Source organism: Sminthopsis crassicaudata, chromosome 3 (assembly GCF_048593235.1).
Source record: "Sminthopsis crassicaudata isolate SCR6 chromosome 3, ASM4859323v1, whole genome shotgun sequence".
Classification (NCBI taxonomy): Eukaryota; Metazoa; Chordata; class Mammalia; order Dasyuromorphia; family Dasyuridae; genus Sminthopsis; species Sminthopsis crassicaudata.
The window spans coordinates 621,563,669-621,577,308 of record NC_133619.1 but is presented as its reverse complement, the minus strand read 5'-3'; the positions used below and the strand labels follow the sequence as shown (position 1 = coordinate 621,577,308).

The 13,640-nt window shown below is 39.2% G+C and overlaps 1 protein-coding gene across 3 annotated transcripts in view; it reads left to right on the top strand.

Annotated features, from left to right (window-relative positions):
• Window positions 1-13,640, top strand: part of NMNAT1 (nicotinamide nucleotide adenylyltransferase 1) — a 49,821-nt gene that overhangs the window by 33,102 nt on the left and 3,079 nt on the right. For all 3 annotated transcript variants that reach the window (XM_074306322.1, XM_074306324.1, XM_074306321.1), the window contains 3 exons: window positions 5,686-5,823; window positions 9,115-9,298; window positions 9,868-10,010. In XM_074306322.1, coding sequence (XP_074162423.1) covers window positions 5,706-5,823; window positions 9,115-9,298; window positions 9,868-10,010 — 445 coding nt within the window. In that variant the 5' untranslated portion in view covers window positions 5,686-5,705. The remainder of the gene's footprint in view (window positions 1-5,685; window positions 5,824-9,114; window positions 9,299-9,867; window positions 10,011-13,640) is intronic.

Below are 13,640 nucleotides of genomic sequence, written 5' to 3'. Positions count from 1 at the left end.
TGTTATGGAATATTATTGTTCTGTAAGAAATAACCAGCAGGATGAATACAGAGAGACTTGGAGAGACTTACATGAACTGATGCTGAGTGAAATGAGCAGAACCAGGAGATCATTATACACTTCAACAACAATACTGTATGAGGGTGTATTCTGATGGAAGTGGATATCTTCAACAAAGAGAACTCAGATCCAATAGCTCAGTGATGGACAGAATCAGCTACACTCAGAGAAGGAACACTGGGAAATGAGTGTAAACTGTTTGCATTTATGTTTTTCTTTCCAGTTTATTTTTACCTTCTAAATCCAATTCTTCCTTTGCAACAACAACAACAACAAAAAAAAAAAAAAAAAGGTTCTGTACACATATATTGTATCTAGTATATTCTACAACAAATTTAATATGTATGGGAATGTCTGCCATCTAGGGGAGAGGGTGGAGGGAAGGAGGGGAAAATTTGGAACAGAAGGGAATGCAAGGGATAATGTTGTAAAAAATTACCCATGCATATGTACTGTCAAAAAAAAGTTATAACTATAAAATTAATTTAAAAAAAAAAAAAGCAAGAAAGAAATCTGTTCTTTCACCATAAAAAAAATGGTCAAGGTTCTTTTTGCTTTTTTACTCATTTTTTTTAAAAGTTGAGATGTGCTTTTAGGGCAAGGGAGAGCGAGACTTCAGAAGGACCTTGGAATGGGGTAAGCCAACTACCCCAATGGGTTGAACATCTTTTCCAAGCTTCCTCTACCAGCAGTAGTGGCTATGCTGGATCATTGGTGACTGGGGTGGGTGTGGCCAGGGCTCATGAAATTCTGGGGTTTAGGGATTCACTATTTACCTTTTCTATTTGTATTGGATGTTTTATAACTTCTCTGCTGATCTACTAGCTTGCAATCAGGGTAGAGTAGCCAACTCTGCTTTAGAGTCCTCCCCGTAAATTTTCCAGTCTGTGGAGTCCTCACTGCCCCAAGTCTATGAGCTCCTTGCACTGGTGTCTATGCTTAGACTGCTTGTGCTTGGCCTGAATCCCTCCATGCCTAACTGAAACAGACCTTTTCTGGAGAGCTTCAAAATTATCTTCTCCTGGTAATTTGTTATACTGTGGATTCTGCCAGTCCAGAACTAATTCAGAGGCTAGATTTGCTAATTAATTTGAGGGATGTGGGGTGAGGTCAGAAAAAACCCATGTGTCCACTCCACCATCTTGGCTCCACCCCTCTTTCTTTTTAAAAATCAAATTAACCAGCTGTTTACTTATTTTATTGTTTTTAAATAAAATCAGTTTTTAGTTTCATGTATTGGTTCAGTGATTTTCTTTCACTTTTACTAAACTCTCCTTTGATTTCAGGATTTCCAATTTGGAATTTAATTTGGAATTTTTAATTTGTTCTTTTTCTATTTTTTTTTAGTTGTATGCCCAATTTGTTGAACTGCTTTTCTCACTTTAACCAATATAAGTGTTTAGAGATATAAAATTTCCCTAAAGTACTACTTTGGCTGCATCCCATAAATTTTGGTATGTCATCGCTTTGTTGTCATTCCCTTTAATGAAATTATTATTTCTAGTATTTGTTTTTGGCCCATTCATTCTTAAAGACTAGATTATTTAGTTTCTAATTTATTTTTTGTCTATCTTCCATGACCCTTTATCAAATGAAGTTTTTAATTGCATTATGATCTGAAAAGGATGCATTTTAATATTTCTGCCTTTCTGCATTTGATTGTAAGGTTTTTATGCCCAATACAAAGTTAATGTTTATATAGGTGCTATGTACTGCTGAGAAAAAAAGTATATTCCTTTCTATTCCCATTTAGTTTTCTGCAGAAGTCTGTCAACTATAACTTTTCTAAAAGTTTTTTCTTTTTTATTTTGTAGCTAAATTTAACTAGTTCCAAAAGGGGAAAGTTAAGGTCCCACATTAGTATAATTTTATTGTTTGCTTCCTTCTAAAACTACTTTATTTTCTCCATTAAGAAATTTTGATGCTATTCCATTTAATGCATCTATGTTTAGTATTGATGTTACTTCACTGTTTATGGTACCTTTTAGTAAGACGTAGTTTTTCTTCCTTAGATCTTTTAATTCCATTTTTGCTTTTGCTTTATCTGAAATCATGTTTACTATCCTTGTTATTTTACTTCAGCAGAAGCATAATATATTCTGCTCCAGCCTTTTACCTTTACTCCCTATGTGTCTTTCTGTTTTAAATGTTTTTTTATAAACAAAAAAATTTTTGAATCCCTTTCACATTCACAGATTACTAATTTATTGTTTATTCCCCCCATTCTGTTTTACTCTATTTATACTTCTCTGTCTGTCTTTGTTTCTCTCTCTGTCTCTGCGTCTGTCTACCCTTCCTTCCTTTCCCCTTTCTTTCTCCTTTCACTTCTTCTCTCCTTACCATTGTTATGCTTCTGACCACCACTTTCCTCAATCTAACCTCCCTTCTCTCAACTTCCTTTTCATATCCCCTTCCTATCTTTCCTTCCACTATAATAGGTCTTGCGTCCCTCTTCATGTGAGATAATTTATCCTACTGTATTTCCTTCTTTTCTCTGTGCAATTCTCTTTCTTACCCCTTAATTTTTTATATATCAACTCATCTAAGTCAATTTACACTTTCACCCTCTAAATATGTATACTTCTCCTAACTTAACCAATAAGTGATACAGTTCTTAAGAGTTACAAGTATCATCTCTCTTGTAGGGATATAATTTAATCTTAACGAATAACTTGTTACATCTTTCCTATTTACCTTTTTATGTTTCTCTTGACAGTGTATTTGAAATTTGAATTTTCTGTTTATCTCTGGCATTTTCATTAGTCCTTTATTTTATCAGTCCTTTAAAGTCCTTTATTTCATTGAATTTGCAATTTTTACCCTAAAGGGTTATTATGTTCATTTTTACTGAGTAGGGATGCTACACACACACACACACACACACACACACACACACACACACACACACACACACACAATCCTGTGGCTCCTTGATATTAAAATATTTTGTTTATTTTTTATCTGAAAGTTCTAGAATTTGTTTTCCTTTTAGGACCTCTTAAAGGAGGCAATCAGTGAACTCTTTCAATTAATATTTTACCTTCTGGTTCTAGGATATCAGGGCAGTTTTTCTTGATAATTTTTTGAAAGATGTTTTCCAGGTTCATTTTTATGATCATGGCTTTCAGGTAGTCCACTAATTCTTAAATTATCTCTTTTATATATATCTTCAAGGTTAGTTGCTTTTCTGGTGAAATATATCACCTTTTGTTATATTTTCATTCTTTTGATTTTGTTTATTGACAATTCATGGAATTATTGCCTTCTACTTGCCCCATTCTAATTTTTGAGGAATTGTTTTCTTCAGTGAGCTTTTGTACTTCCTTTTCCATTTTTACTTTTTAAAGGAATTGTTCCTTTTTAAGGAATTATCTTTCCCTAATTTTTTGTGTGTGTGTTTACTTTACCAAGCTGTTGACTTTTTCATGATTCTCTTGCATGACTCTCATTTCTTTTCCCAATTTTTCTTCTCTTTTACTTGATTTTTAAAATCTCATTTGAACTCTTCTAGCAGTTCTCTTTGGACTTGAAATCAATTCATTTTCTCTTTGAGGTTTTGCATGTAGGCATTGTGACATTGCTATCCTCTCTTGAGTTTGTGTTTTGATTTTACCTGATGCTTTAATAAAGTTGAGTTCTGCCTCTGGGATACAGGAACACTGTCCCAAGTTTCTTGTGCTGAGGGCCAGGGGTCTAATAGCTGACCTGCTGCATTAGTCTCTTGGCCTGAACATTTACCTGCTACACAAGGGTCAGTAGGCCTGATTATGTCTGCTGTACCAGGATCACAGGGTTTCAGGTGCTAATCTGTGCTAGGGCTAGGGGTTCCCTTCCCCCCCTACCCCCCCCCCCGCTTGCCTTGGGCTGTACTCCCCTTTTACTCAAGTGAGACAGGCTTTTCTGCAATACTTACAAATTATTTTAGTTGTTTTACCCCATTCTTTTTTGTTATTGATTTTACATTATCTTTATTTTATTTGTTTTGGGTTGTTTTTTTTTTCTGGTGAAACATGTACATTCATTTTTTAAAAAACACATTTCTTTATGGATCACATTAGAGAAAAAATCAAAATAAATGGGAAAAACTATGAGAGAAAAGAAAGTGGATTCTGCCACTCCAGAATTTATTTTGAAATATGATTTAAAATTGTTCAGAGGAGAACACCTCAATTGGGATCTTTGGGGATGAATTAGGGAATAAAAATGACACCCCCCCCCCAAGAACATGCCCATTATGAGTATGGGTGCTAGAAGTCTTATATTCCTATCAGCAGGGCAATTTTTAACACTGAAACATTGGAATTGCTCCAAATGCTCAGTATAAGGGGAATGGGTTAAAACAAAGTACAATCTACAAATCAAGTTATCTAAGGTGAGAATGGGACCTGTGTTAACACCTGGAAATGTTTCTATGAAATAATGTTAAATTAAAAAAAAAAAAGCAGTATGCAAAATAGGGTGTACCCAAGTAATTGCAGTGGTGGTAAATTTGGCTTTTTTTTTTTTTTCCAGTTAGGAATTTTTATAAAACACCATTCTGAAAAGAGAACCAAAGACTTTACCAGGCTTCTCAAGGGGTCCATGAGAGGACACAGATTAAGAAACTCTGGCTCAATAAAAAAGACTTCTGAATTGATTGATTCAATTAAAGTTCATTGTTCAATGGATTTTTTTTTTAAGTTTCTTAAAATCAAAATAAAAACGAATAAAATGAGGGAGTTAAATTAACTATTTGCTGAGGACACTCTTTCCTTTGAGGACCCTTTTGTACTTTGTTTGATAGGTGGACACAGCAGAAAAAGTCAAAGTCAAGCTGCTGGTGGAAAGCCCCTGAACACATGTAGCCCTGAAAAATGAGAAAGGTGTCAGGACTGGGCCTTTTCCTCTCAATGGAGTTAGTGTAGAGTCTTACAAGTTACAAAGCTAAACTCATACTTTATGTTGTTGTTGTTGTTGTTGTTGTTGTTTTTTACTTTATTTTTTCCAATTGCATGAAAAGATAGCTTTCAAAATTAATTTTTGTAAGATTTTTTCTCTCTCTCTTCCTTACCTCCCCCCTCCCCAATACAGCAAGCAATCTGATAAAGATTATACATGTCCAATCATGTTAAACATATATTTCCATATTAGTCATGTTGTGAAAGAAAAATCAGAACAAAAGAGAAAAATCATGAGAATGAAAAAATAAAAACAAAAAGATGGTGAAAATAATGTGCTTTGATCTGGATTCAGTCTCCATAGTTCTTTCTCTGTATGTGAATGGCACCAAGTCTTTTGAAGTTGTCTTGGATCACTGTATTGCTGAGAGGAGCTAAGTCTGTGTATAATGTTTTCTTTGTTCTGCTCACTTCTCTCAGTATCAGTTCATGTAAGTCTTTCCAGGACTTTCTGAAATCATCCTGTTGATCATTTCTTATAGAACAATAATATTCCCTAACCAAATATACCATTGCTTATTGAGCCATTGCCCAGCTGATGGACATCCAGTTCCTTGCCATCACAAAGTGCTGCCACAAAAAGTTTTGCACGTGGGGATCCCCTTACCTTTTGTATTGTAGTTTTTTAAAAAGACGCCCTACCCTGATGCTGCTGCTTATCATCCTCGTTTGTTCCTCCTTCTCTTAGTGGCTTGCATAGATTCAAGCATGGAAAATTTGAACAACAGAAAAGAGGTGGTTCTTCTGGCCTGTGGCTCTTTTAATCCCATCACCATCATGCACCTTCGACTGTTTGAGCTGGCCAAGGACTACATGAATGAGACAGGTAAGGGAGTGATCAACACCTGCCAAGGCTGAAGCCAATCTTGCCTGTGTGATTGCTTGGCTGGGGGGAGGAGGGGACTCTTGTTCCTTCCAAAGTCTTCTATGGCCCTTCCTAAGTGCTGCTGGAGGAGGATGGGGCTTCTTTTTCTATTTGAGGCCCACTGAAGCCTGGCAGCCCCCAGCCTTCCCCACCTCATCTTGTAGTGGCCCCTACACATTGGCTACTTAGGCCAAACTGAACGCTTCTGCTCCTCAGATACACCTCTCCCACCTCTGAGCTTTGGCTCATGCTATAGCCTGAGACCCAGAATGCCTCCCCAACTTTCTTTCCCCATCAAATTCCTACCCATCATCATTGGAACAGAAAACTCCTTTAGCATATGAGTCTCCTCCAGGTGAAACAAGAGGCAGCGGGACATTCAGGAGATCCCTTCCCCTGTCCTTGCCCCAGTGAGCTCTTGGAGTGGCAGGCACAGAATGTGAGAACTGAGGGGTCCTCAGAGGCCCCTCAGTCTTACCCTCTTTTACAGTAGGGGAGATTGTGAAGGGCTAAAGCCTAAGAAGTTAGATTTGACCATAGGTCCTGTCACTCCAGAGCTGGCCCTTTTTACTCTGGTGCACAGCAGCTTCCCTCTCAGAGGCTCTGAGTTGCAGAGGTGGCTACCTGCATTATAAAGTGTATTTTCTCCCTGGGAGTTTGACACTACTGAAATCACAGGTTCAATCTGGTCCAACGGGCAGGGTGTTGGGTTTGGTGTTGAAAAGGATGCAAAGAAAGGAAACATTTGTCCTTGAGGAATTTATGTTCTCCTTTGGTGTGGGAAGAAAACAAGTAGAATGGGTAATGGGCGCTGGCCAAACATTCAGGCAGCTACTCAGGGAACGGGTAAGGGGAGGCAACATTTTCAGTTGGTAGGTGAAAGAGGGGCCAGTGTCAGAGGCTGTCCTGAGGAGGTAATCCTGCAGAAAAGGATTTGGGGGATGAAACTGCAGGTGAAAGTGTATCTCAGGTATGGGGTGCAGCCTGCACAGTGAACATAGGTAGAAGGAGGGCTTCTGGCTGCTCATGCCCACCTCATGTACCCTGGGTTCTGCATCTCTAATATATTTAATAACTACTGAGAAATAGTCTTTATTATAATATCTGAGTTGGTGCTTTATTCTTTTAATAGGTGCCTAGGCTCCTTGAGATCAAGGATGTCTTAGATAATTCTAATTATTCTCATCCCTTACTCCCCTCCCCATCCCAATAATTAGCTCAGTGCTGTAGTAAATACTTAAGTTTATTGTTCCATATTAGATCACATTCTATCTGGATCCAAGTATGTACACTAAGGAAAAGATACTGTTGAAGAAGTAGGGTCCAGTTTATCAGGATTTGTGACCAATTCATTGTTTATTACATTTTTAAAGAAGAGGAAATAGAAAGCTTTAACAACATTCACCACCTGAAAATTCACAGATCTTGGCTTCAGGAACCTTTGTCTGAACTACTTGGCAGAATTAATTTCATTGATTTAAGGCACCAAGCCAGAGATTTTGCCCTTCATAGCCAACTTATAGTGTCCTTGGTGAAACCAGGGGAAGAAGGTCCCATGGTATTGGGCTGAAATTATTTAGGCCGCTGTCCCATCAGAACTCGTCTGGGGATTCTGACCAGCAGACTGAGCAGTCGTGGGAATTGCTGGTGAAACACATCCCCAGCCTGCCACCCTGTGGACATGAGCAGTACCAGGACATGGCGTGGTTTCATTCCTGTTTCTTTGTTAGAGGGAAGGGTGTGTAGGCCAGGGGAAAGTGGTCAGATTAATGTGAGCATTAGAAGTAACAAAAGACAAGAATGTTATTGTAACTAAAAAAGAAAAAAACTCTTCCTCTGGAGTCTTCTTGAATAGTCAGCTTCCTATCTTTGCAATTTGTTCAAGTAGAAAATAGAAAGTAGGATCCTCTACTGAGCTGAGGAGGCCATTTATTTGTATGACCTGGAATATAAATTTCTTAGGTGGAAGCACTGGATTCTAAGCTGCCATCTGGACCGACTGAAGCCCAAATGTTTCTGGAGGTTTGGGTTGAGAGAGAGAAACAGAGAGAGACAGAGAGAGAGAATGAGAGACGGGGGGGGGGGGGGGAGAGAGAGAGAGAGAGAGAGAGAGAGAGAGAGAGAGAGAGAGAGAGAGAGAGAGAGAGAGAGAGAGAGAGAGAGAAAGAAAGTGTGTCTGTGTGTCTGTGTCTTCGTGTCTTCAGAGCCAGGTCAGATCAAGTAACATGTTCTCCCACACAATTCTTGGCAAAAGACTTCCCTAAGGAGATTTCATGGGACAGATGCTTAGTCCTTCTCCAGACACAACGGAGTTAAGTCATCATTTAAGTGACAGCCACATTCAGAAGTTCCTGGGCTCTAGCAAGCAGTAAGATTCTGGTCGTTTAAAAGGAATCATTTGGTGAACTGTTTTACAAATGGAAGAGAACTACTAGAAACCTCAGCAACTTTGCAGTCTCACTGGGGCAGTACAAGGGAAGGACAGCAGCAGAAACTCCCGTGTTCTAATCACAGCAGTTGGTTCTTCTGTTAAATAATGGGGGTAGATGAACTAAGATGACCTTTGAGGCTCCTCTGAGTCTGTAACTCCTTTTACTCTTGGGTCTTTTGTGCTGGTCAAAAAGAGTTCTGTCACTAAGGTTTGGGAGGTTTTATCACTAAGTTAAAAGGTGAGTAAAAGAGTTCTCCAGTTGAAAGAAAATCTTGCTTCCTTGAAGGATTCCTTTATCAGTATGTATGGGTATTTCCTTCACCAATACAGATTGCAATTCCTGTACATACCTTAAAAGGCAGTTTGATATTTAACATGTATTGGTCAACCTGCCATCTGGGGGAAGGAGTGAGGGGAAGGAGGAGAAAAGTTGGAACGAAAGGTTTTGCAATTGTCAATGCTGAAAAATTACCCATGCATATATCTTGTAAACAAAAAGTTATATATTTTTTAAAAATAGAGTTTGTGGCCTGTTCTGACCCAGTCATGCTCTAGGGATGAGCCTCCATGTTTTTAATTGGATTTTGTGTGTATGTGTGTCAGACACATGGTTTTTACTGGGTCCCAACATGTAACCTTTTTCTCTTGGTAAATTTTGCTAGGGCTTGAATCAAGCTGACATGGCAGAGCTTCAATGTCCAGGATCCTTTTACTCCATGATGCAATATCAGAATATGGCAGAATTTTTGTCCATAAAATAAGTGCACTGCATGAAAAATCTGAATGGTCTAACTACTGTTCATTCAAATTCTGTTACCCAGGACAATATAATGTTATTAAAGGCATCATTTCCCCTGTTGGTGATGCATATAAGAAGAAAGGCCTGATCAGTGCCCAACACAGAATTAAGATGGCAGAGCTCGCCACCCAGTCCTCCAAATGGCTGGAGGTAGACCCTTGGGAAAGTTGCAGTAAGGACTGGCTAGAGACAGCCAAAGTGCTGAGGTATGTACTGAGAGCCCACCCTGTGCCTGGACGGACCAAGCAGCTGCCTCGGGGGCACCCCTGAATCTGCTCCAGGGACCTGAAGAAATTTCAGGCCTTTCTACACATGAACCCAAAGACCACAACTTAGGCAGTCAGGCAGAGTCCCCTCTGAGGGTATGGGGGTGCGGGGCTGCATGCTTCCTTCTATACTCACTCAATCTGTATTCCCTAAGACTGTCTGCTAGGAACCTGTAGAATGCCCATTGCTCTTGTTGCTTTCCCTTTTATATGCTCAGAAAGGTTGTCTTCATCTCATCCCCTAAAGAAAGATGATTCTTTCCCATTTTATCTTCCTCTTCCTGTGACTTAGGAACGTCAGCAAGAAGCCCCCTTCTTCTGGGGCCCTGTCTTTGGATGAAAGCCTTCTGGATCTGTGTTTGTCCCTCTTGACTTGACTCAAATCCTGCTCCTCAGCAGACAGAGCCCCCATTCTGCTTTCACTTAAGGGCTGCAGGAGAGGAGAGGAGACAGAGCTTCTGTCAGAGCTCTGCCTGAGTGTCCATGAGCTTCTCTTGTTCTGTTTGCAGCTACCATCAGCAGAAATTGGAAGCGGAGAACTTTGACAGTAACACCGTGAGCCCTCCTTCCCCAGTACTTCCTGGAGGGAAGAGGAAGAGGATTGATGACACAGATGCAGGTGAACCGAAGCCCTCAGCACCACAAAAAAAGGGTCAGTATGTTGGATGGGACCTTCCATCTAGGCCTGTGATTGGAAGAGTTGCTTCCAAAGCCTAGGGCACCCAGTCACTGATTTACTTTTCCTTATTAGGTTTAATTGAGAGGATGGAGAAGGGCATAGATAGGGGTGTGTGAGGGATAAATCAAGTCCCAGGTTTTCAGCTCCTGTTTGATAAACTAAGGAAGATCTTTGTTGAGGTAGATGATGGAGAAATTCCTGTTAAAAACATTCTTTTGAACAGGAAGATTGTGGGAAGATGGTGGAATAGATCAGAAAATTCCACTCTCTCCAGATTTCCTCAACAAAGGAAACAAAGTTGCTCCTCAGAAAGAATGTAGATTGATGAAAAACAAGAATTGGAGCAGAACATGGGTCCCTTCTAAGACAACTGGAGAAGCACCTAAGGGAAAAAACCCATGACTGAGGATTAATCAGTATGAACCATAAACACCTCCTGGCTCTGTTGAAACAAGAGGGGAGCCCTCAGGCTAGCTGGATTCAGAGGTAGCCTCAGCTAGAACCACAGAGTCCAGGGTCTGAGTCTGGGAAGATGAGGGAACCTGTACAGATAAGGGATGCCAGGCTCAACTACGCAGCTGAGATGAAGCCTTTGGCAGAAGGCACCAGCACATGGTGATTATAGAAGCAATAGGGCAGAGTAGCTGCTCACTGTGGGCACTTACAGGAGGATAGAGTTCTTAGCTTGGGGTTTCATGACAGAGGGAAGAATTGAAGGAAGACTTGAAACCGGAGGCACCATCCTCCTCACCCCAGGACTACAGGTGATTACATCATGAAATTATTATTTAAAAGAAAAAAGAGCAAGAAAAGGAGAAAGAACTCAACCATAGAAAGTTACTACTACTAAACTTTGGTCATGGTGATGTGGGCATAGCCCCCTTTAAGATTCCTTTTCTGATCTCCAACTTCCTTTGGGACTGACCTTTGATTTACTACCCTTTTGTATTCCAAGGGGAGAGATCCGGATCTGAGCCAGTTTGGGCTGTACCCAGCCCCCATTCTAACGATCTGCTCAGGTAGCCCAACCCCCACCTGGTGGGTTCTGGCCCTTGAGGAATCAACTTGGACTCCACCCTAAGCCCCTTCAAGCAAATAAAAGAGCCAAGCTGGAATCATCTCTTGGCAGAGAGTTGAAACATGCAAGCATTATGCTTTGCATCACAGACTCTCTGTCCCACCACTTTTGATGTATTTCTTCCTCTAATACCTTTTACTAACCATACTTTAACCTTACTTCCAAACCCTATAAGAAACCTTTTTTTTGTTTTGTTTTGTTTTTTTGTTTTTTGTTTTTTAATCAATCTAGGTTTTCAGGCCTGTAAATTCATTTATAGGGGACTCTTACCGCCACTAGAACTCATTTAATTTCGTATCCTTGTGCTGAATCCAAAAAGTTGCAGGGGAGCTCCATTTGACTCCCTATACCCCAAACCTGCCACTAGACCTCAATTAATCCTAATTTTATTTATATATCCCTTAGCTAGACCTTATCATTTGGTTATACCTCATCAATACAATGATACAAGAAGTAAAGAAAACTGTTCTGAAGTGATAGAACAAGAGGGGAAAGTAGAAATAGAAAAAAATCTACCAAAGAGATCCTATAAGAAAAACATATAGAAATAAGCATTGTTAAATTTCAGAATTTTCAGATCAAAGAGAAAGTTTTACAAGCAACAACAAAAGCCATTAACAATACAGATATGCTGGAGCTACAGTAAAAATTGATCAGAATTTATTGGTAGGTATAATAATTTTAAAAAAATTAACTGCAGGTCTTGGAAATACTGTATACTAACAATCAAAAGAATAGAATTGTGGCTGAAAATATTATATTCAGCAAAATTAAGTATAATATTGAATGAGGAAAAAAATAGATATTCAACAAAGTCAGATTTTCAGGATTTTGTCTCAAACAAATCTGAGCTCAGTAAAAAGAGCCAACATCAAAAACTAATTTTGAGGGATTCAGTAAATTCAAACTGTTTCATTCATGAACATGTAAACCTAAGATTGACTTTAGCAATTGGATATTCCAAAAGAAAGACTGGGATATGTAAAGGGCTGAGACTCTTAAAGTTGTGCTTGAATCAGACAACAGCACTTAAGGCTAATTACCTATTGGGAAATAATTCTATTAGCATATGCTTGGGAAAATGGCCCTTCTCACTATTCTGTGCTGGCTTGATCTTTTGGTGTATACAGATAATCGGAAGAGGGATTAGGGGCTGGAGTAAGACAAGCCAGAGTCACTTTGGAGGAAGACAACAAGGAGGGAGGTTGGTGGCAAGCTTGTGGCAGTTTGTCTGTCTCCTTCACTTCTCCCCCTAAAGACCAAGGACTTTTGCTTATCCTGACTCTGGCTGATTCTGAGGCTTCCAGAGAACTAGCCCAGACTTCACAGGGATAGACCTGAGTATGGCATGAGTCTAAACAGCAAAACTATCTAGGACAAGCTTAAAAATAATAATTATGCTATAGAAATGAGGTTGCAATAGCAAAAGCAACACAGAGGAATTAAATGGGACAGGAGGACTGGTAGTTCTGAAAACCTACTAACATGAGGAATAGGTTAAAGAGGGAACAATACATACATGAGGAATGGGTTAAAGAGGGAACAATACATATATATATATATATATATATCAAGAAGGGCATAGCACTCTCCAAAATCTATAAAGAAATAAGGAAAGAGGGAATAGGATAAGATGGCGTAGAGAAGGGTATATAGATTAATGGGAATAGAATAAGGTTGTTTGTCCTTTGTTTTCAAAGAGAGGATCATGATATCAGGGAGGTGATACCATCACACAAGTGAATTGGATTTAAGTAAGTGAAGGCTGTGCAAGGTGAGCTGCCTCACTTCCACTCCAGGATCATCTGTATCCAGCGGCCAGTTATAGAACAGGATGACTGGACTTGGCCCTGCATGCACTGGGAGAACTTTGCCTTTAGAAGCTAAGGTCTTCACCTGGTCTTAGTTTGGCTGAAGCCATTTGAATTTATTGATTAAGGCTAAGTAGCATTGAGACAAAGAATCTCCTCTTTCTAAGTGTGTGGATTAATGGGAATGGTGATAAAGAGGAAGGGAAACTGGGCGGGAAAAGATAAGGGGAGGGATTCATGGGTAGAGCAGTGGGAAGGTTAAGTAATAGCAAGGCAAGTTAACAGAAGTAGAAGAATTAAGGATAGGAAATAGGAGATATGCGCTAACGTAATAATAATGATCATCTTCAGAATTTATTTGAAAAAAATTAAGAGTAGTAATCATTGATCTCATTCAAAATCAGACTTTAAAAAGATTCTCAAGAGAGAAATCTACATTATATGTCAGCCATATTAATGTTGTTTTAGATGTATGTGTGTGTGTATATATATATATATGTATGTATGTATATAGGTATATGTGTGTATTATATATATGTAGATGTGTATATATGATTTATATGTATACATAAATAAATCTATGTTTAACTTCAGGCTTCTTGAGGGATGTGGTGGGGAGGAAAGTAGGGAAAAGATTAAAGTAAAAAGTGCACAGCAGAGAACAAAAGAGAACCTACAAGGAAGCAGAGAAAAGATGGACAGTCATGAATATGT